This window comes from Moschus berezovskii, chromosome 22 (assembly GCF_049115385.1).
Source record: "Moschus berezovskii isolate FMDL1 chromosome 22, NW_MosBer_1.0, whole genome shotgun sequence".
NCBI lineage: Eukaryota > Metazoa > Chordata > Mammalia > Artiodactyla > Moschidae > Moschus > Moschus berezovskii.
The window spans coordinates 6,569,275-6,591,240 of record NC_142481.1 but is presented as its reverse complement, the minus strand read 5'-3'; the positions used below and the strand labels follow the sequence as shown (position 1 = coordinate 6,591,240).

Sequence of the window (21,966 nt, the reverse complement as noted above, 5' to 3'; positions counted from 1 at the left end):
ATCTGCGTCCCCCACGTCTCCACTTTCCCTGTAGGTTCGCGTCCTTAATTCCTCCCTGAGCCTCCAAGTACCCCCGTGTGCGCATCCTCGGGTCCCCCAGAAAGTCATGTGAGGCCGGCTGGCAGTGGGAATCGATCCTTTATTCTCCCCCCAGGCAGCTGCGGTCATAAGCACACGGGGAATCCACTGATGGCATCCGTGCTCTGCATGATCATGTCCGCCAGCAGAAAGCAGAAGCCTAGCGGGAGGGTGAACGGAGGGCGGGTGGAGCAGGGTGGGTCCTGGGGCAGATGACCAGGAGGGCCCCGGGAACTGGGGTTTGGGGCTCCAAGGGCCCAGAGTGGAGGGTGTTAGGAAGTCCCTAGGAGGGCAGCTGGGAAGTCTCTGCAAGGAGGCGGGTGGGGCCCTCGGGGAAGTCTCCTCTCCACCCTCTTCCGCTGTCCAGGTTACCCGCGAGAATAGAGAAGGGTAAAGCCAGCCACCCCAAAAAATAGGACCAGGAATAGAAGGCGTCGTCTTTCCATGAAGTGTTCACTGTGTAGACTGTCAGGGCGATCAGCAGAAGCAGGCCTGGATCCCACCCCGCCGCTAGGTGAGCGTGGCTGGGGGGCTGCACCCAGGCCTCACCCTGACCGCGCCCACCGCCCCAGGCCTTTCTCGCCCACCCTCCGGCCCCCTTCTTCCCGCCCCTGCCCCTGGCCCCTCCCCCTCGAAGCCTGTCCTCCGGAGCCCCGCCCCACTCTTGGACTGTCTCTCCCAGGCCCACCCTTTGCCATCTCACCCGAGATAAAGAAGACGGCACATGTGGTCTGACACCGCGAGTAGCCCTCATTGAACAGGATCCGCAGCCCCATCACCAAGCCCATGATGCCGCAGCCCGCCACCAGCGTCATGCACGCCCCGGTCACCGCCAGCATGCCTGGGGAGAGCGAACCTCGTCAACAGCCTCCGCTGGTGCCGCTCCTGCCCATCACCCCCGCCCGCTGGTTCCGGGCTGGGAGCAGAGTCAGGGGTTTGGATGGGAACTCGGAAATTACATCATGAGGGGAGGTTAATGTCGCAACAGAGAAGCAGGTCCCAGAGCGGGGGTTCGTGGTGGCCTCGGTCACGGAGGGGCCGAAGTGGAAAGAGCAGGAGGGTGGGGGTGCTGCAGGATGTGGTGTCAGGTGAGGGGGCAGCTGTGGTCAGTGCTGGGGGCTGTCTGTTCACGGGGCGGGGAGAGGGGCGGGGGATCTGACAGCTGGGCCGCCGGGCCTCACTATCGCAGGAGATGTTGTAGCAGATGTCCTCGTTACACTCCAGCCAAAGGCCACTGTGGCCCGCGGAGTAGCGGATCCAGTAGTTAGAGACAGTGGACAGAATGATGAAGGAGGTGGCCAAGAAGCCCAGCATGGTGCCCCCGCACTGAAGGCTCCGCTTCACCCCCATGCCAGGGCGACTGCTGCCTAGGACCACACCTGCAAGACTGACCCATGCCCCGCTCACCCCCAGGTCCCTGGGACCCCCTCCTGCATGTCCCTCCGTATCCCAGATGGCTACTTCTTCACCCCTGCTTGCGGCTTCTACTTCTGGGGACCCCTCTCAGGCCCCCCCCAGACCTAAGACCGACCACCTTCCCCTCAGGTACCACAGCTTAGAACCTCCCTTCTGTCCAGAGACATCTGTCCCCTAGTGGGTGTGCCTTCCTGACACCCACCTCTGTGCACACCCACCTAAATGACTCACCCCTGGCTCCCCCAGGCTTCCTGGACAGGGCCCATAGGTGTGAGAGAAGGGAGACTGTGTCTCTATGAGGCAGAATTCCAGAACCCCCCTCTCCTAGCAGCCATTTAAAGAGATAACCGCTTACCCAGCCGTACACACAGGGTCAGCTCTTCTGGCAAAGTGACAGAGTCAGTGTCAGGTGGCAAGTCCGGAGGGCCTTGGCACGGTAGCCCATGTCCTTCTAGAAACTTCCCTTCCCTTGACCCCCATAAACTCTCCTGGTCCCCAGTTCTTTGTGCCCTCCCAGGCCCCCAGGCAGCCTCCTGCCCCTCCTCCTCCCTCTGCTTCTCACGGCCAGTTCTCCTGGAGAACTCCATTCTGCATCTTCTTACCAGGTGAGCTCCAGGGACCTCTGATGCTCTGAGAGCATCCCACACCCTGTCTCCAATCCGGGTCCTCATCTGCTTCCGACCATCTCTCAGACCCTGACCCTCAACCACATCCCCATTGAGCTCAGCGTGTGAGCATGCTGTGGCTCAGTCATATCTGACTCTGTGACCGCGTGGACTGTAGCCCACCAGGCTCCTCTGTCCGTGGGACTTTCTAGGCAAGAATACTGCAGTGGGTTGCCATTTCCTCCTCCAGGGGATCTTCCCCACCCAGGGATAGAACCAGAGTTTCCTGCATGTCCTGCACGGGCAGGCAGATTTTTTTTTTTTTTTTACCACTGAGCAACCCGGGAAGCCCCATTGAGCTCAGCATCTTCCACCAAACCAGGGCGGCCCCTGGCATCCCACCCAGTTAGTTGGGCCACACCCTTGGGCATTATCCTTGTCCCCTTCCTGCTCCTCGCCTACAAAGCCCTTGGATCCCTGAGTCCAGTTCCTCCTGCCCCCCGAATGTTTTTTTTTTTTAATAATTTTATTTATTTTCTTCTCTGTGGCACTGGGTCTTTGTTGCTGTGCTCAGGCTTTCTCTAGTTGCCGCGAGCAGGGGCTACTCTTTGATGCCGTGTCTTGGCTTCTCATTGCGGTGACTTCTCTTGTAGCAGAGCACAGATGCTAAGCACACGGGCTTCAGTAGTTACAGCACAACTACAGGTTCGGTAGTTGTGGTTCGTGGGCCCAGTTGCTCCAAGGCATGTCGAATCTTCCTGGACCGGGGATTGAACCTGTGTCCCCTGTATTGGCAAGCGGGTTCCTGTCCACTTCTCCACCCGGGAAGTCCTTCCCCCCGCCCTGAATCTTACTGGCGCCTCCTTTCCCTCTCATGCCCTGGCCCCAATGCAACCTTGTCCTGTCTCATGGCCCTCCTGTTGGATTGCCAGTCTTTTTTCTCTCCCCTTCTGGCCCCCAGAGTGGGGGGGAGGGCGCAGAGTGGGGGGCATCTGGCACCCAGACCAGATGCTGTCCCTCCCCTGCTCCACCCTTAGCTCCCCATCACCCTCAAGAGAGAGTCAACTGTGGAGTTAGAGGTGCTACTTCTCACCCATCCTCATTTCCTGTCACCCCCTCACCTTCCACAGTGGACCACAAAGTGCTGTTCCCCATCTTCTGAGAACTCCCAGCCTCTCCATGCCAACACTTTGGGGTCCCTCAGCCTGCATTACCTTCCCTCGGCCCTGGAGAAGTTCCTAAACACAGTCTCCCCAGAAAGCTCACCCCCACACCCCACCTCTCCCCCAGACAGCCAGTCCTCCTGCTATACCGGCCCTGGGCTTTGCCTGCCCCCACGGGACTTGGAGCCCCTGGCAAGCAGGACCCAGTCTGAATCACCTTGGCATCCATGGTGGAAGGCCGAGCAGAAAGGATGCACTCAGGAAAAGCCAGCAGAAGGAGTGGATTTATTAACGAAGTGAACAAGGACTAAGGATGAACGCCAGGGTGACTAAATCAGAGAGGGAGCCGAAAGACAAGAACTGTCAGGAGGAAGATACAGGGCAGACTTCCCTGCTGGCCTGGGGGTTAAGACTCGGCGCTTCCACTCCAGGGGGAGCAGCTCCAGTCCCGAGTCCAGGAAGTTTGCATGCCATGCAGCCAAAAAGGAAAAAAAGACACAGGGAAGAAAAGAGATGGAAGGACAAAGAAGAGAGACAACAAGGGCCCTGGGGCCATGCCCGAGCCTAGACTGGTCCCCACACTGGGTGGGAGCTCCTGGAGGGCAGGGCAGGTGGCAGGACTGACTCCCCTCTGGGTGCCCAGCGTCACCCACCACGGAGCTGGCATGTCATCGGTTTATGTCACAGCTGCATGATCCTTGGAATCACCATATCCCGGCAAATTTTTGTTGAATGAATGAAGCCACAAAGGAAGAAGGCTGTGGAGGCTGGGAGTCAGGGCTGGCTGGCTGGAAAGAGAGCCAACTGTTGCTTTCAGGGTTCCTGATGATGCCTTCGGAGAATGGAGCTCTAAGGCCATCCTGTGGTTCACATGGCCTCATAGCCGGGCCGGTGGGTCGTGCAGTGAGCGCCCAGACTCAGGCCACCTGGGGTAGCAGAGAAAAGATAGATACTTGCTCCTCTCCTGCTCCCTCAGAGCCCTCAGCCAGCCCCACTGCCAGCCCCCACCCCACCCCCAGCCAGTCCCCCCAAGCCAGCCCCAGAACTCCCCAGGCAGCATTCACAATCACCTGTACAGAGAAAGAGGAGGGTTGAAACCCAGCCCAGGTAGAAGGACCATGAGAAGAAGCTCTGGACCTGGGGGTCTCCAGGCTGGTTCCACCGCTCAATGGTGTAGACCGTCATGGCCACTATCAGGGACAGGGCTGGGGACAGAGACACAAGGGTCGGCTAAGCCCCCCTGCAGCAGCTCACCAGGTCCCAGCACCCCCACCTCCCCGCCCCCCAAGCCCAGCATGAAGTCCTCACCTCCAGCAAAGGCCATGAAGGTGGAGACAATGGGGCCGCGTCCAGGGGCAGACAGCGAAGGGATGCCAGACATGACCAGAAAGGCCGTGGAGATGAGGCCCCACAGGACGGCCAGGATGCAAAAGCTCTGCGTCACGTGGATGTAGCCTGCTCGGAGATGGGACCTCTGACTGCCTGTCCCCTTGGGCCTTTCCCCGCACCAAGACCCTCCCCTGTTACCTGCTACTGAGACTTGATCCTTGCTGGGCCAGAGGCCCGAGTGAGATGAAGACTTGGGCCCCTGGGCCGCAAACCAGAAATTCGTGCTCAGAGCCACTAAGAGGGACACTAGGCCCAGGGAGCTGGTGAGAAGGGCCAGGGACCGGCAGGGCTCCATGAGGGTGAAGGCTGGGTTCCTGGTCCTGGGTAACGACGACGAGGCTGGTGATCTAGACTCCTGGGTATCTGAGAGAGGAGGAAGCTATTTCTCCCTCTGCCCCAGACTCCTGGGTCCTCTGGTCTCAAGAAAGAGAAACCAGCAAGCGCTAGGGGCGGCTGGGGGGTGGTCTTTGCTCCTCAACGTCAGACCCGTTCAGTCTCAGCCTGTCCCAGGCTGCTGCGCCGTGTGACACACCCAGCCTTCCTGGCTTGCATCGACACCGTCCCCCTAACCCCGCCCCTCTCTGAGGTTCCCCTCTCCCTGGACGGTGGTGGCGGGGGTTGGCCCTGAAGATGTCGCATTGTCACTGGTTTGGAACTTGTCTGTCTCCACAGAAGCCTCTCTACCCGCTGCCTTGGTGGCCTCCCCACCAGAGGGGCTTCCTGGAAAAGGTTGGGGGGCGTGGGTAGAGGGGTGAGCAGAGGGGGCATGCGGTGAGTGAGGCTGGGGTGTGAGTTAGATGGGAGGGGGAGGTGTGACTAGAGGGAGACGGTTGGGGGAATGCATCATGCTTTCCTGTGATTCTGCAATTTTCCCTTCTGGGAGGTGGAGGCCCCCAATTCTAGGGTCTCCGCAGAAAGAGGGGGCAGTTGGCGAGGATGCTGGGAGCTGCAGGAGGAAGGTGCTAGAAGCCTAGACTCCAGGTCCTGAGTGTGTGGGCACTCAGACTCCAGGCTCCTTGCTTGGAGCTTGTGCCGGTGGTGTTGAGGGGGATGGTAAACAGTGACCACAGTTCTGAAAGTTCGCAGAGGGGAAGACATGCCCACATCCTGATACAAGTGAGTTCACAAACAACTCGGGCCGAGAGTAAGGCATTCAGCCTGGTGGGCTTCATCGCAGGATTGGGGTTTCTGTGGTCAGGGGGAGGAGGGGAGATGGGTAAAGAATGTCAGAGCAAGACTTTCCGGCCCTCCCCACCGCAACCAGCGCCAGGCCCTGGGCCCCACCGCAGGCATAGGGGGAAGGTGTCACAGCCCAGGGGGGAGGCGCAGACCCTAACCCTAACTCTGTGAAGCAGGACTGACCTGGAACAGGACTGCTGTCCCAAGAGGAACTGAGCCGACAGTCCCAGGTTAGCTGGCGAAGGGGAGAACAAGAGTGACTGCAGGAGGCCGGTCTTCTGCCTTAGCTGGAGACTCCAGTTTGCAGAGTTTGGCCCCCAGCTAGATCCTCACCACCTGGGCAACTGGTCACTCCTGAGAACACGCTCTGGAGGACAGGCTCCTGGAAGGAGATCCAGGTCACAGGCAGCTGGGGCACCATCTCGAAAGCGGTGATGGACCTGGCTCCTGGGAGGAGCAGCTGGACAGGCTTCAGGAAGTCTGGGCTGAGGGCATGTGATGATCACATGCTCGGAACCCATCTGGGATCTTTTGTTTTTCCTCTTTTTCTCCCCACCACTTCTCTCCCATTTTCTCTTTTGGCCTTACTAAATGGTTTGTGGGATCTTAGTTTCCCAATCAAGGACTGAACCCGGGCCCCTGGCAGTGAGAGCACAGAGTCCTAACCACTGGACCACCAGGGACATGTCCTCCTCTGTGATCTCGACCGCATCCCAAACCCAACCTCATCCTGACCACAGCTCCAATCCAATTTTGAGCCCCATTCCTATCCTCCAAACCCATTCTCATTCCCAAACCCAACCCCAAACTGAATCCCATCTTTTTCTTCCCCGAGGCTTTCAGGATCTTAGTTCCCTGAGCAGGGACTGAACCCAGGTCCCAGCAGTGAAGGTGCCGAATCCTAACCGCTGGACCTCCAATCCCATCCTTAACCCCAATTTCAATCCCAAACTTCAGCTCCAACCCCAAAATCAACCCCACCTCAAATCCCAAACATAACCCCATTCTCGTTCCCAAACCCAACTCTATACTCAACCCGATGCCCAAACAAAACCCATATTAAACCCCTGAGTTTAACCCCAACCCTCTCCTCCCACCTAACCCCTTTCTTAATCCCAACCCCAACCCCAATCTCAACCCCATCCCCAAACCCAAATCCATCCTCACATTGAACCCTCTTCTCATTTCTATACCCACACTGGTTACACCCCTACTTCCTTCTTCATGCCTCTCCCCAACCCCAGTAATTCCTACCTCAATCCACACCCCCCTCCATTTTTACCTTCATCCTACCTCTAGGTCCAAGCCACTGGAGGACTTTGAGGAGAAGAGGGACATGATATGAATCATGTTTTAATAAAAGTTCCTTTAAAAGTCTAAAAACAAAGCTGCGGGAGGTGCAGAGAAAAAGGAACCCTCTTACACTGTTGGTGGGAATGTAAACTGGTACACCCACTATGGACAACAGTATGGAGGTTCCTCAGAAAACTAAAAATAGGACTTCCCTGGTGGCGCAGTGAATGAGAATCCACCTGCCAGTGTGGGGGATGTGAGTTTGATCCCTGTCTGGGAAGATCCCACGTGCCATGGAGCACCTAAGGCCCTGTGTCACAACTACTGAGCCTGCACTCGTCTGGGGAGATGTTGGTAGGAGCAGATGTGGGGTGTGAGAGAGGCCCGGAGCTCAGCTTTAGGCCGACATGTGAAAACTGAGACGCTTCAAGTGGAAGTGTTGAGCAAGTAGCTGAAGCTGGAAGTCTGAAGTTATAACATATTGATATTACTAGAGTCATTGTTGTTCAGTTGCTAACTCATGTCCAACTCTTTGCGACCCCATGAACTGCTGTACACCAGGCTTCCCTGTCCTTCACTATCTCCTGGAGTTTGCTCAAATTCATGTCCATTGAGTCAGTGATGCCATCTAACCATCTCATCCCCTGTTGCCCCCTTCTCCTTTTGCCCTCAATCTTTCCCAGCATCAGGATCTTTTCCAGTAAGTTGGCTCTTCGAATTAGGTGGCCAGAACATTGGAGCTTCAGCTTCATCATCAGTCCTTCCAATGAATATTCAGGGTTGATTCCCTTTAGGATTGACTGGTTTGATCTTGCAGTTTAAGGGACTCTCAAGAACCTTCTCCAGCACCATAGTTGGAAAGCATCAATTCTTCGGCACCTAGTCTTCTTTCTGGTCCAGCTCTCACATCTGTACAAGACTACTGGAAAACCTGTAGCTTTCAGCTTATATAAATTCCTGGAGTAAGTCTCAGTAAATATTTCTACTTAAATAGGCCTCAATAAATTATAATTAAAGAAGACTTTGTGCTTGCTTTGGCAGCATATATTCTAAAGAGGAAAAGAGGAAGACTTCAATTGCTATAATTACTAGAGGAAGCCTCTATAAATACAGCATTATTGTTATTTGAGGAGGGCCTAATAAATATGTCTAGGGAGTAAGCCTCTATTAATATAACAGTTCCTAACATAGGCTGCAATAAATATTCTTATTACTGGAACTAGCCTTCTAAACAGCCTTATTGTTTTATGATAAACGTTAGTGAATCTCATGGCAGTAGGCATGAGCTTGTTGAATGAACTAACGAACAAGTGAATGAAGAGAAGGTCAAGGTTAAGGTCGTGAATGACGGATGAAGAGGCAGCTGCAGGAGGAGGTGCAGGTCAGCGTGCTAGTGTTTCTTCTTGGAGGGGCTCACCCAGGGAGGGACAGGAAGTTGGGAGAACCAACTGGAGACGGCATGAGTAGGCAAGGAAATTGTTTTTTCCACAGATTTTGTTTGTTTGTTTTTTGGTTATGCTATGCAGCATGTGGGATCTTAGTTCCCCCACCAGGCCTTGAACTCAGGCCCCCTGCATTGGAAGCTCAGAGTCTTAACCACTGGACCACCAGGAAAGTCCCACAGATGTTTTCATTTATCCTCTTGTGACATTGTGATTTATATATTGGGTCTTTGTCCCCACTTCTGGCATCCAGAAAAAAAGAGATAAGTTCTGGTGGCTCAGATGGTAAAGAATCTGCCTGCAATGCGGGAGACCCAGGTTCAACCTCTGGGTTGGGAAGATATCCTGGAGAAGGGAATGGCTACCCACTCCAGTATTCTTGCCTGGGAAATCCCATGGACAGAGGAGTCTGGCGAGCTATAGTCCATGGGGTCACAAAGAGTCGAACACCACTGAGCGACTAACACTTTCACTTTCAACTTTCTGGCATCCAGATCCTTAAAGTCTAAATTTTCCTAAATTGAGAGTGCAATTAAGGTGTCTCTTGTTATATTAATGTACTGACTTTGGGACCACCCTTCCTCAACCAAAGGGAGGGGGCTGGTTGCCAGGGGAACCAAGCACTCCATTAGAGGGTCAGAACTTGCAGTCCCAACACCTGACCTCGTGGGAGGAAAGAGAAGTTGGAGATTGAACTCAGTCACCAATGGCCAATGATGTTCTCAATCATAATTGTGTAATGCAGCCTCCATAACAACCCAAAAGGAGAGGGTTCAGAGAGCTTCTGAGGTTGGTGAACTTGTGCTTTTGGTGGGAAGAGTGACCTACTTGGAGAGAGCATGGAAGTTTCGGATCACTTCCTGCATACCTTGCCCTGGGCATCCCTTCCATCTGGATGTTCTGAGTTAGATTCTTTTATAACACACTGGTGACCTAGTAAGTACAATGTTTCTCTGAGTTCTGTGAGCTGCAAATGAATCGAACCCCCTCAGGGGGTCGTGGGGACCTCTCATCTATTGCTAGTCCTTAAGCTAGAAGCACAGGCGACAGCCTGGACGTGTGACTGGCATCTGCAGTGGGGGGTGGTCTTACAGGGCTGTCTTTAGCCTGTGTGATCTGTTTCTTCAGGTAGATTGTACCTGAATTGAGTTAATCGCTTGGTGATGTAGGGAAAACACACACACACATCAGAACATACAGGGACCTCTCTAGTGGTCCCGTGGCGAAGACTCCGTGCTCCCAATGCAGGGGGCCCAGGTTCCATCCCTGGTCAGGGAACTAGACACAGCATGCCGCAACTAGAATTTATTTGGTGAAGCCAAATAAATTTTTAAAGAAGAACTGGACTTACACACAGCAGCTTCCCAGCAGTTGTGAGCTTAGGAAATTCCCTGGCAGTCGCCCTGTGGTTAGAACTCCATGCTTCCACTGCAGGGGCCTGGGTTCCATGCCTGGTCGGGGAAATAAGATCCCACAAGCTGCACGTGTGCCTGTGTGCTAAGTCATTTCAGACATGTCCCACTCTTTTCAACCCCATGGACTGTAGCCCACCAGGCTCCTCTGTCCGTGGGATTTCCCAGGCAAGAATACTGGAGTGGGTAGACATGCCCTCCTGCAGGGGATCTTCCCGACCCAGGGATCAAACCTGCAACTCCTAGGTCTCCTGCATTGGCAGGTGGGTTTTTTTCCCCACTAATACCACCTGGGAAGCTCCTACAAGCTGCATGGTGTGGCCAAAAATATAAAGAAGAAGTGGAACCCAGTAGCGGGGGTCTGTGCGGTTTATGCTGGTGCCCACCCGTACAGGAACTGAACAGCTTGGGCTACTATAATGCAACCACCCCTGCCCCACTCACCACAATCAGCCCTCTTTCTCTCTACCCCAAGCCCTCAGGGACCACACTTTAGTAGTTTCAACCAGTTTTATTAGACTCCAAAAAGCCGCTCTAATGGATATCCCATTTCTGTAACAACCCCCCAGAGGGTGGGGTCGTAGGTCTTCTCAACTGCCTCCCCCAGGCCCCAGTCTTGCTCCCTTCCCCTTGGGACACAGGAGTCAGGGGTCCCCACCCAGCGTCCAGGACCAAGCCCCCTCACGCCCCCTAGGAACCAGGATTTCAGGCCTCTAGGCCCTTCCCCTCCTCGTCAATGACTGGCCTTCTACTTCCAGGTGCAGTCAGGGCACACATTTGGGCTCAGCGGGCAGTGGAAAGGCGCCGACATTCGTGCATCCGGTAGGCACACATGTAGAAAATTCCTGCACGAAAAGAGACCCTAGTGGACCCGCCCCCAAGCCCTCCCACCCCTCCATCACCACCAGCCAGCCCAAGACCGCAACACAGTCTTCCCTTTCTCCCTGATTGTCTGCAGGGCTTGGTGTCTGCCTTCTGGCTCAATGCTGGGCGCCCCATCTTGGACTCCCCATCATTCGGCCCTCCTAGGTGCTGCCGGTTGGGACACAGACACTGACCTTCCCACCCCCAAACCTGGTACCTGCAAAGAAGGTCATGAGCAGGGCTACCCAGCCCAGGATGTAGGACCAGGAAAAGCGCCAGTCCCCGAAGCGGCGACCCAGAAAGCTGACGGTGACTCCAGTGTAAATGGCCAAGGCTAGCAGGACGAAAAAGGCTGGAGAGAGAGGGCGGGGAATGGAAGTGTGCGTGGGAATGGGGTTGGGCTTAGAGATGGGGCTTCCCTGGTGACTCAGATGGTAAAGAATCTGCCTGCCATGCAGGAGACGCAGGTTCGATTCCTGGGTCGGGAAGATCCCCCGGAGGAGGGAATGGCAACCCACTCCAGTATTCTGGCCTGGAGAATCCCATGGACAGAGGAGCCTGGTGGGCTACAGTTCCATGGGGTCGCAAAGAGTCGGACATAACTTTTCGCTTTTAGAGATGGGAGTCGGAATGAGATTGAGAAGGGGGTATGGATGCAGAGAGGGATAAGGGTGAGGATGGGGGCTGAGTTGAAAGTAGGAGTAAAAGTGAATGAGGAGTAGGGTTAGAGGCAGGGATGGGGTGGGGTCTTGTTGTGTCATAAAGAGTCGGACTAGTCTTCATCCCTGGTTCCTGGGAGGGAGACTCTAAATTCTTGGAACTTTCTGAGTAATAGTGTCTTTGTTTCTCTTGAGCCTCTCGAATCACACCTGAGTTTATGTTGATGAGCAGAGATGACTCAGGGTGAGAGCTGGTCACCAGAAAGCCCAAGCGTAGGATGCAGGGTTGGGACTTGGAGCCACCTGGGATCACTCCAACCTCTGGGGAAGAGAGGGGAGCTGGAGATTGAGCTCAATCAGGTGGCCCATGATGCAGTCATTCAGGTCCTTGTAATGAAACCAAAAGAAACGCAGGCAGCTGCTGCTCACTGGGGCTTCCTGGTTGGTGAACGTATGGGTGTGCTGGGGTTGGAAAGGAGGGTGATAAGCCCCAGCTCTGCAGGGAGAGGGCATGGGAGCTGTGTGTTCAGGACTGTCTCTAGCTTCACCCTATGCATTTCTTTAGTTGGCTGGTCTTGAGCTGTATTCTTGGTAATAAAACTGAAATGTTTAAGTATTATGCTTTCCTGGGTTCTGTGAGTTGTTCCAGCCAATTTTTGAACCTGAATGGATCCTGGGAACCCCTGAATCTGTAGCTGATAGATCAAACGTGAAAGTAGGCTGGGGACCCCACTTGCAGCTGAAGTAGGGGCAGTCTTGTTGGGAACTGTGCCTTTAGGCCTGTGGGGTCTGATGCCAGCTCCAGGTGACGAGTGCCAGAATGGAACGGCACACACTTAGGCGGTATAGGAATCAACGAGCCTTAGAAATAGTCATGAAGTTGCTGTTGGGAGTGGAGGTGGGATTCCGGCGCAGGGGGAGTTAAGAGTGAGGAGCAGTGGGGAATGAGAGCAGTGTTGGGGGTGGGCATGGGTTGGGGTTGGAGCTGGGCAGGGAGTCGGGGAGGGGGGAGGTGTAGGGTGCGGTTCACTCACTGGAGGCGAAAAACATGATGCCTGCGGAGAAGGGCCGGGAGAGGCGGGTGAAGGTGGGCTGCTGAGCGAAGGCCACGATGCCCATGATGATGCCAGAGGTGGCACAGAGGGAGGCCAGGATCATGAAGGCCCGAGTGGCATTCCAGTATGCTGTAAGAGCACCCCACGGTCACTCCTGTGCTGCCCCTGCCCTCAGAGTGAAGGCTGCTACCTCTGAGGGCAGGAACACCTCCCCCCTCTCCATATTCCTGACCCGGCTCTTCCTTCACTGCTCTTCAAACACCCCGCTCTTCACCTGGCAAACTCCTATTCATCCTCCAAAGCCCACCTCCCAGATCCCCTCCTCTAGGAAGCACTCCCTCACCCCTCAGGCACCAGAGACACTCCCTCTTCTGGTTTGAGACCCTCTTTGTCTGTCTCCCTCTCCAACCTGATTGCTCCTTGAGGACAAATATCTGGTTGGTTCTGTATCACAAACATGCCCAGCAGAGGCTTGTTTGAACAAGAGCCTGGAGAAATGTTTGTTGGATGAATGAATGCATAGCGGTTTCCCACATCGCCCTGCTACTCGTTGTCTACCCTCTCTCTCACGCTCACTCTCCCTTCCTTCATACCACTTGCCCATATCTAAAAACGTCCCACTTGTTTATTTCTAACTTGTTTATGATGTCTAACTCTCCGCACTGAGTTTTCAGCTCTGTAAGGACAAGGGTCTGGCTTTCTCATTCACTGCTGTATCCCCAGCATCTAGTGCCTGGCATGTAGTAGGTGTTCAATAAACATGTTGAATGAATGAAGATCCCCGAGAACAGTCTTCATGATCTCAACTTTCACTTGGCAACTATCAAGTATGGACTAGGCTCTCTTTTCCTGTATGATCCTATTTATTCCTTCCAAGAGTCCTACGTTGTAAGTGTTTTCCTGCCCATTTTTTTCAAGTGAAGGAAGGAATAGAGGCTCAGAGAGGTAAAGTGTTTTGCCCAAGGTGACACCATTAGCAGTGGGACTAGAGTTGAAAGCCAAGCTCAAAACTCTCAGTCTTAACTAGTTGGGGCCACCTGCTGTTAATACCCAGCTGACCATGAACCCAGAGAAGGATGGCAAAACTAGATTCTTCACCAAGAGATGCAAGTCCAGATTTTAATGTAAAATCTCCAGATTTTTCAACACTGGTGTATTATAAAACAAAGACATCTCTTTGCCGACAAAGGTCTGTCTAGTCAAAGCTATGGTTTTTCCAGTAGTCATGTATGGATGTGAGAACTGGACCATGAAGAAGGTTGAGTGCCAAAGAATTGATGCCTCTGATTGTGGTGTTGGAGAAGACTCTTGAGAGTCCCTTGGACTGCAAGGAGATCCAACCAGTCCATCCTAAAGGAGATCAGCCCTGAATATTCATTGGAAGAACTGATGCCAAAGCTGAAGCTCCAATACTTTGGCCACCGGATGTGAAAAGCCAACTTACTGGAAAAGACCCTGAGGCTGGGAAAGACTGAAGGCAAAAGAAGGGGGTGGCAGAGGATGGGATGGTTATATAGCGTCACTGACTCAGTGGACATGAATCTGAGCAAACTCCAGGAGATAGTGCAGGACAAGGAAGCCTGGTGTGCTGCAGTCCATGGGGTCACAAAGAGTCGGACACGACTTAGCGACTGAACAATGACGACGACTTTGGAAACTTTAAAAATGTTACGCATACACATCTAAGGTTGGGTTTGGCCCTGGGGAAGCACGCTTAGGACTCCTGCTCTAATTTTGGTGATTGGATTACATTAGTCATACAATGAATGAACAAGTTAAACCAGTTGTTTGGACAAATACTCAAAAATCTATCGGGGTGAGGTTGTCCCTGAGGCCCTCAGTCTCGGGGTCGTGAAGATGTCAAATGAACTTGAAGATCTCCATCCAGCCTCCCTCTCTCCCATCCCCAGCAGAGATAAGACACAGAAGAAACTCAGAGCGTCCCAGGGCGGGGGGTGGGGTGGGACGGTTCCCAGTCTGAATCAGGAGGGATGGTAGAAGTGTGACAATGGACGCATCCGGAAATGAAAAAGATACATGAGCCTTTTTCCCATGAGATACATTTCCCATGAGCCATCTCCCATGAGACCCATGGGATCCTAAAAACATACATGATTGGCAGATGGGGCTCTGAAACGGGTAGCCCAGGGCAAGCTTTTCCAGTCCCCGCTGCCTCAGTTTACCGCTCTAGTGAATGGGCAGTTTTGGTGAGATGGGGTAGATGAAACTGCCTGCCCCAAGCCTGTCACATCACAGGGCTCAGGGAAGGTAGGCTCCTCCTCCCAAACCCCTCCCCTTGCAAAAGAATTCGTTTTTCAAGGTCATGTATCACGTCTTACTCATAGACACAAAGGAACTGACTTCTTAGTGTTGTTGGGACAACTAAGGGAGTTAATCCAGGCAAAGTACTTAGTAAAGCACGTAAGGCACAGTAACCACGCTGCTGAGTCGCTTCAGTCGTGTCCGGCTCTGTGCGACCCCACAGACGGCAGACCAGGAGGCTCCGCCGTCCCTGGGATTCTCCAGGCAAGAACATTGGAGTGGGCTGCCGTTTCCTTCTCCAACAGTAACCATGCTGCCGCTGCTGCTAAGTCGCTTCAGTCATGTCCGACTCTGTGCGACCCCACAGACGGCAGACCAGGAGGCTCCGCCGTCCCTGGGATTCTCCAGGCAAGAACACTAGAGTGGGCCGCCATTTCCTTCTCCAACAGTAACCATGCTGCCGCTGCTGCTAAGTCGCTTCAGTCGTGTCCGACTCTGTGCGACCCCATAGACGGAAGCCCACCAGGCTCCGCCATCCCTGGGATTCTCCAGGCAAGAACATTGGAGTGGGCTGCCGTTTCCTTCTCCAACAGTAACCATACGTGCCAGTTATTATTATTATTGCTGCTATCACTGGATGCGTATAATGTAGAACATGTGATACACTATATAGCACTAATATATTGCATAACACATATAATATAATATACGTGGGGTAATGTAGTATATATCTCTATGTATCTCTCTCTCCAGGTGTGAGATTCCCAGGTGGTGCAGTGGTAGAGAGCCAGCCTGCCAATGCAGGAGACGCAAGAGACGCGGGTTCGATCCCTGGGTCGGGAAGCTCCCCTGGAGAAGGAGATGGCAACGCACTCCAGTATTCTTGCCTGGAGAATCCCATGGACAGAAGCACCTGGTGGGCTGCAGTCCATGGGGTCCCAAAGAGTTGAACACCACTGAGCAGGCACAACTTCCATATATATGTGCGTATATACATTGGACCCTTGAACAGCACAGGTTTGAAGTGTGCAGGTCCAATTACACGCGGATTTTTTTTCCCAATAAATACATACAGTACTACATGATCTGGGGTTGAATCCAGGGATGCAGAATTGTGGCTATGGACCAATGGCTGTGGGACAGCGGATACGGAGAGCTGACCCTGTGACTTGAGCATCCAGGGGTTTTGGTGTACTGACTCTTGAGGGTCCCTGGACTGCAAGGAGATCCAACCAGTCCATTCTAAAGGAGATCAGTCCTGGGTGTTCATTGGAAGGACTGATGCTAAAGCTGAGACTACAATACTTTCGCCACCTCATGCGACGAGTTGACTCACTGGAAAAGACTGTGATGCTGGGAAAGGTTGGGGGCGGGAGGAGAAGGGGACGACAGAGAATGAGATGGCTGGATGGCATCACCGACTCTGTGGACATGAGTTTGAGTGAACTCCGGGAGTTGGTGATGGACAGGGAGGCCTGGCGTGCTGTGATTCATGGGGTCGCGGAGAGTCGGACACGACTGAGCGACTGAACTGAACTGAACTGAACAGGTCCTCTGAGTATGCTGAGGGACCGAGGGGTGACTGTGCACGCATCCAAATATATACAGATGGGGAAAGAGGTACACACAGACAAATGTACATAGTGCATTATAATAATGTATATTGCATAACAGATTGCAAGTGGCTCAGATAGTAAAGAATCTGCCTGCAATGATGGAGACCTGGGTTCAATCCCTGAGCCGGGAAGATCCCCTGGAGAAAGGAATGGCTACCCACGCCAGTATTCTTGCCTGGGAAGTCTCATGGACAGAGGAGCCTGGCAGGCTGTGCTCCACGGGGTAGTGAAGAGCTGGGCCCGGCTGAGCGACTGAACACGCGTTCACATTAGTCCATCCACTGTAAGAACTATCTTTGTCCCATTTTCACAATACAGAGTGTCATACATACACTACACGGGCTTCCCGGGAGCCACTGGCGGCAAAGAACCTGCTGCCAATGCAGGAGTCATAAGAAATGCAGGTTCTCTCTCTGGGTGGGGAAGATTCCCTGGAGGAGGGCGTGGCAACCCACGCCAGTATTCTTGCCTGGGAAATCCCAGGGATGAGGAGCCTGATGGGCTACAGAGCATCAGGTCACAAAGAGTCTGACAGGACCAAAGCGACTTAGCAGCAACATATACGCTCTGTATCCATATACACATACACACCACACACACGCATACATATACACATATGCATTACATGGCTTGGTTCACAACAAATATTTAAAAATGCCTCATCTAGCATAGCAAATTTAGGGTCTTCTGCATCCTCCGAGTACTGAACAGAGTTCTTGACACACAATAGATATTTAGAAAATGCTCTCTTGTCAGCCCCAGCCCCAACTGCTGTTACCTGACCTCTATTTCCTGCCAGAAAATGTTACCTCTCTCCTTAACTTCTAAATCAGTACATCTTGTAATTGTACCAGAAAAAAAATACTGGAATCCCACCTCTGTCCCTTCCCCGTTGTGTGACCTTGGGCTGGACCCTTTCCCCCTCTGAACCACAAACAAGGTTCTCTATCTGCACAACGGGGGGCCCATCTGCTATAAGGTTCTGCCCCGCGGGAGACTCTGGTCCCAGGCAGAGCCCAGACCCCGCCCCGGAGCCTCACCAATGCTCTCCGTCTGCAGGTAGCACTTGGTGCCCAGGCAGTATCGCCACAGGCCCTGGTGGGCGAAGGCCCCCGACAGGCGGTACTGCATCCAGTGGTCTGTCGCCGTGGCCACCACCAGGAGGATGGTCCCCACCCAGGCACAGAAGAGGCCACCTCCCATGAAGCTGTACATGGTGATCTGTGGGTGAGGGGAGAAACGGGGTCAGGAGCTCGACTCCTGGGTCCTGGGGGAGGTAAAGGCTGGGGGATCTGAGTCCTGGTGTGAAGGAGGAGGACCTGGGGACCGAAACTTCCAAATCCTAGGGTGGAGGAGGTGGGGGGTTGGGACATCAGGTCCCAGTGGGAGCAAAGAACTGGGCACCTGGACCCCTGGGTCTGGAGGTGGAGAGCTTGTGGACCTAGACCTGTGGGCCCTGGGGGAGACCGAGGCTAGGGGCCTAGACATCCAGAACCTAAACTGGGATGGGGTTGGACACTCCCTGCGCCTTGGGGCACCAAGTCTCTGGGGGGAAGGAGAGGCCCAGATCCGAGGTAGCAGGGGGCTAGGGCTAGGACCCCACCAAAACCCGGGGAGAGAAAGGAGCCCTGGCCGCCTATGTTTGGGGGGAGGAGGGGTTTGGGGGGAGGAGGGGGCCACGGGTCCCCTGCCTGGTCCTTACCTGAGCAGCAGATTCTGCCCTGAGCCCTCCGTCTGCCTCGGCCCCTCTGAGCAGACTGAGCCCAGCCAGGTCGCTGGCCTCTCGGTTCCCTGGGTCCCTCCAAATCCCTTAAGCCTCCCCACACAATGACCCCGCAGCCCAGCAGCTTCCAGCAGGCAGAGGCCCCCAGATGGAATTCGCTGAGGCAGGAATCCAGGCCCTGCCTCTCCACAGCCCCTGGCCCCACTGGCCTCTTTCCGTGACCCTCCCAGCCACCCCGGCAGCCTTTCACCGGCCTCGCTCCCGGCACCCATGGGGTTAGCCCGAGCTGCGTAAGCACACACAGACACAAGACATAGGGACGCACAGCCATTTATTGTGCAAGCCCGTCCCCCTCCTCCAAGGGCAAGAAATGGGGTGGGGGGCTGCAAGTGCCTGGATATGTTGGACAACGGGGTTTTCTGCAAGTGGGGTCACAGGTCATGTCACCTGGGGGACTGAGACAGGAGGGGGGTTGAGGATGAGGCGGGGCTGGCTGGGGTCGAGGACACGGCTGCACTGGGGGCTGGAGCTTCGGTGAAATGAAGGATGAGGGGCTGGGCTGGCCTTTAGGAAGAGGGGGATGAGGGAGCTGGGAGTGAGGCTACAAGGGTGGGTCAGGGCAGAAATGGGAGCAGGAAGGGGGATGAATGTCTGGGGCCGTGGGGTGGGGCTGGCGGGAATGGCTTTGGGGTTAGGAAGGGGCCTGGAGATGTCCGGGGGAGCCCCGGGCGTTGGGAGATTGGTGCATGTTGGCACTGTAGTTAGGGATGCTGTCAGAGACGGGAAGGGGCTTGGGTTTGGATGTGAGGTTCAGGGTTGTTTTCCTGGCTTGGGATCCCAAGTCAGGTCCCGGTGTCACCAGGTAACTCGCAGGAGCTCCTCCTGAGGCTGTGGTTTTCAGGGAAGAGGGATGGGAGTGCGATGTTCCCCGGGGATCTCTGGCAGGGCTGGGGTCACCCTGGGCTCCAAGAAAACTCTCCTGGTGACCTCCAAGGCTCCCTCCGGAATCCGGGGTGCGGGATCCTCAGGGTCTTAGTACTCGGCCTCCCAGTCCTCAGCGGGCGGTGGCTCCACGGGCGGCTCCGGACCCTGGGTGTCCTTCTTCCCATCCTGGACAGGCGGTGCTGGTGATGGCGGCGTCACCGGCGGGGTTGTGGGGCCAGCGCCACGGCCCCTGGCCCAGCCCCTCCCTGCCTGTTCAGCCCTCCCAAGTCCCCATCTCCGGTGGCCCCGGCCTGGCCTGCGCAGGACGTTCCAGCCTCCCCGTCCCTTGGGTGGCCTCTTGGCAGTGCCCGGCTGGGTGCAGCCTGCCTGGGGGACACAGGGGCAGGAGGGCAAGGACTGCTGAAGCGAGTAGGCCCCCATCAGGGCGCTGTGCAGGAGGTAGGAGAGGGCATCCAGGCGGACAGGGACGGTCACAGAGGCCAGGCTCTCAGGGAGCCCCAGGTGCACTGGATCTGGGGCACCCAGGAAAGAAGCAGGCAGAGTTGGGAAAGATGGAGGTGGCCATGACCCAGTCCCGGGGGACGGCAGATTGTTCCTAGAACGACAAGAGGACAGGTCAGGCAGGGGATGTCCCCGGTCTGCACATGCCTTTCCTTTCCGCAGCCTCGCTGCTTCCTGCCTTCTCCCAGGCTTTCATTTCTCATCCTCAGGACCGCTTGCCTCCGACTTCTGGCCCCTTACTTTCTCTTTCTCTGTTCCTTCCTGTCTCTCTTTACAGACAGGCAGACAGCTCAGCTGGAGCTTCAGCATCCCACCGAGCATGGTTCCCATTCCAGGCTGCCTTCCTCACCCCTGTGTCTGGGTGAATCATTTTCCCCTTCCAAACCTTAAGTTTTCATACCAGGAGAGAGCTTCTGGTGGTATCAAAGGTGCCTCTGAAACGACTGGGTCTGGGAAGTGTTCAATACCTGGGGTCAATTATTATTATTTCTCCAGACAATTATTAGTATCAATTCTCCTGGTTCCCTCTAGAAACTTCTTTCTTCCATTAATATCTGCTTCTAGCTCTCTCCCTATTTCTCAGTATCTCGCTCAGCTCTGTCACTAAGATCCTCAAAGATTCTGTTTCTAGGTGATGATACCAGAGGCTTTTTTTTTTTTTTTTTCCGGTACCCTCTCTGGGTCTGCTCAACTCTCTCTCCGATTTTCTCTGTCCCTCCTCATTCTGGGTCACTGTCCTTCCCGCGGGGAGTCTCATTGTCTCTCACCCCTCAGGCCCAGTGTCTTCCTTTTGTTGTTCCATCATTACGGGGGTGTTTCAAGTCTTTTCTAGCACCTTCGCCTCGATTTCTCCAGCGCGCAGAGAGAGGGGAAGGGTCTGGGAGAAAGTGGGCGGGGCTTTGTTGGGAAGAGGCGTGACTTGAGGAGCGCGGGGCGGGGCTTGCGGGGCGTGAGGAGGCGGGGCGTGCGGGGCGTGACTTGCGGACGTTCGGGGTAGGGGCGTGGCTCGAGGGGGCAGTCTGAGGGTGTGGCTTGAGGGGACGTGGCTTGAGAGCGTGCTGGGGAGGGTCGCGCGGGTCGTGCTGAGCCGCGCGGAAGCGTGCGAGGGTTGGGTTCTGCCGGTTCTAGTTGCTTCAACTTCACGTGTCTCAGGTCGCAGCTTCTACCTCCCAGAGACCAAAGACCACGGCCCGGAGCCCCCTCTTCCCTCAGACCTAGAAGTGCAGGCCCCCAGCCCATTCCTTCTTCAGGTCTAGAAGACTCTGGCCTCCTCTCTCTTCATCTGTATTCCTGGACCGCGTCCTGGAGGGAGTCGGGGTGGGGCCAATGGCGTTCTCTAGGACTAAAGGGGCATTTAGGGGAATCTGGACATTGGATGCTCCCGGGGGCAGAGGGGTTAGTAACTGGGCTGCGAATCTTCGAGGCTGGATTTTATTCTAAGCTCTGTCTCTGACTTACTTTGTAAGCTTAAACCCGTCTAGTCGCTGTTTTTTGAGAAACAGGGTTAATATTACCTTCTAGGATGTCGTGAGGTTTAAAGGCTATATCGCATGTGTAAAGTAGTCAACACGCAATCTGGACTAAAATTAATCTCAACCAATGAGCGTTTCTTATTTTTATTGCTGGTGACCATGGGATTCTTGTATCTATTTATTTAAGAAATATTATTCAGTGTCTGCAATACTCTAGGCGCCAGGTTGGGCGCCCGACAAAATAAATGCGCGCTTGTGAAACTTACATGCTGGGTGAGCAACATACAAGGCACAGATAGTACATTTCCTACATGAAAGAGGGCTTTGGGAGTGTAAAGACAGAACAAGGGATACAAAGGCACAGGGGGTTATTTTAGTTAAGATGGTGACGGAAGACTCTCTGTGGGATGGAACCAGCCGACCCGGAAGCTGAGTATTCCTGGTAGAGAGACCAGCAGGTGCAAAGGTCCTTCGGGGTAAAACAAACATAGTGTTTGAGGGACTGGGAAGCAATAAGCTAGGAGATGAACAGGTCTATTTTTTAAAAAATATTTTTTAAAATTTTGGAATACCTTCACATTTACAGAAAAGTTACAAAGATCTCACCCTGCTTCCACTCTTGTTATTTCCTTACCTGGTCGTGGAACATTTGTTACAACTGAAAAATCAACATAGCTCTTTTTAAAAATATTTATTTTAGTTATTTATTTGGCTGCACTGGGTCTCAGGGATCTAGTTCCTGACGAGGGCTCAAACCCAGGTCACCTACATTGGGAGTTCAGAGTCTCAAGCCACTTGACCACAAGGGAAATCCTCTTACATAGCTGCTCTCCAAGGGCTCTCAAGGTTTGAGGGGGTGAAATCCACGGTACCATTCTGGGGTGATGGAAGC

At 54.3% G+C, this 21,966-nt stretch overlaps 4 protein-coding genes across 5 annotated transcripts; all 4 read right to left on the bottom strand.

Moving 5' to 3' along the window:
- Positions 1 to 119: 119 nt before the first annotated feature.
- On the bottom strand, positions 120 to 1,428 carry CLDND2 (claudin domain containing 2). 2 transcript variants are annotated; one of them, XM_055411532.1, is made up of 4 exons: positions 1,260 to 1,428; positions 782 to 919; positions 451 to 570; positions 120 to 238 (listed from the first exon to the last, which is right to left on the bottom strand). In XM_055411532.1, exons 1-4 carry the CDS (start codon positions 1,426 to 1,428, stop codon positions 165 to 167), a joined length of 501 nt encoding a protein of 166 aa, XP_055267507.1. In that variant the 3' UTR covers positions 120 to 164. The 2 variants fall into 2 exon arrangements, 1 of the variants encoding a protein (XP_055267507.1); XR_016035791.1 differs by lacking the exon at positions 1,260 to 1,428 and adding an exon at positions 1,038 to 1,233 and having other exon boundaries at positions 120 to 570.
- A 2,105-nt stretch (positions 1,429 to 3,533) lies between these two features.
- NKG7 (natural killer cell granule protein 7) lies at positions 3,534 to 5,189 on the bottom strand. Its single transcript, XM_055411523.2, has 4 exons — positions 4,790 to 5,189; positions 4,571 to 4,717; positions 4,333 to 4,467; positions 3,534 to 4,188 (listed from the first exon to the last, which is right to left on the bottom strand). The coding sequence occupies exons 1-4, from the start codon at positions 4,944 to 4,946 to the stop codon at positions 4,130 to 4,132; spliced, it is 498 nt and encodes a 165-aa protein (XP_055267498.2). The 5' UTR covers positions 4,947 to 5,189; the 3' UTR covers positions 3,534 to 4,129.
- Positions 5,190 to 10,760: 5,571 nt separating this feature from the next.
- Positions 10,761 to 17,648, bottom strand: LIM2 (lens intrinsic membrane protein 2). The gene is made up of 4 exons (XM_055411524.2): positions 17,474 to 17,648; positions 12,535 to 12,684; positions 11,059 to 11,193; positions 10,761 to 10,822 (listed from the first exon to the last, which is right to left on the bottom strand). Exons 1-4 carry the CDS (start codon positions 17,646 to 17,648, stop codon positions 10,761 to 10,763), a joined length of 522 nt encoding a protein of 173 aa, XP_055267499.1.
- An 834-nt stretch (positions 17,649 to 18,482) lies between these two features.
- On the bottom strand, positions 18,483 to 20,486 carry C22H19orf84 (chromosome 22 C19orf84 homolog). Its single transcript, XM_055411518.2, has 2 exons — positions 20,370 to 20,486; positions 18,483 to 19,696 (listed from the first exon to the last, which is right to left on the bottom strand). Exons 1-2 carry the CDS (start codon positions 20,405 to 20,407, stop codon positions 19,189 to 19,191), a joined length of 546 nt encoding a protein of 181 aa, XP_055267493.1. The 5' UTR covers positions 20,408 to 20,486; the 3' UTR covers positions 18,483 to 19,188.
- Positions 20,487 to 21,966: the final 1,480 nt, after the last annotated feature.

Coding starts and splice junctions, on each gene's coding strand:
- LIM2 (XM_055411524.2), bottom strand. CDS start 17,648: ATGTACAGCTTCATGGGAGGTGGCCTCTTCTGTGCCTGGGTGGGGACC. Junction 12,685..17,473: donor CCTGCAGACGGAGAGCATTG/GTGAGGCTCCGG, acceptor GTGCTCTTACAG/CATACTGGAATGCCACTCGG. Junction 10,823..11,058: donor GCTCATGACCTTCTTTGCAG/GTACCAGGTTTG, acceptor CTTTTCGTGCAG/GAATTTTCTACATGTGTGCC.
- NKG7 (XM_055411523.2), bottom strand. CDS start 4,946: ATGGAGCCCTGCCGGTCCCTGGCCCTTCTCACCAGCTCCCTGGGCCTA. Junction 4,718..4,789: donor GGATCAAGTCTCAGTAGCAG/GTAACAGGGGAG, acceptor ATCTCCGAGCAG/GCTACATCCACGTGACGCAG. Junction 4,189..4,332: donor CCTCCTCTTTCTCTGTACAG/GTGATTGTGAAT, acceptor CTGCTACCCCAG/GTGGCCTGAGTCTGGGCGCT.
- CLDND2 (XM_055411532.1), bottom strand. CDS start 1,428: ATGGGGGTGAAGCGGAGCCTTCAGTGCGGGGGCACCATGCTGGGCTTC. Junction 920..1,259: donor CTACAACATCTCCTGCGATA/GTGAGGCCCGGC, acceptor CGCTCTCCCCAG/GCATGCTGGCGGTGACCGGG. Junction 571..781: donor TGCCGTCTTCTTTATCTCGG/GTGAGATGGCAA, acceptor GGTGGGATCCAG/GCCTGCTTCTGCTGATCGCC.
- C22H19orf84 (XM_055411518.2), bottom strand. CDS start 20,407: ATGATGGAACAACAAAAGGAAGACACTGGGCCTGAGGG. Junction 19,697..20,369: donor GAAGACACTGGGCCTGAGGG/GTGAGAGACAAT, acceptor TTGTCGTTCTAG/GAACAATCTGCCGTCCCCCG.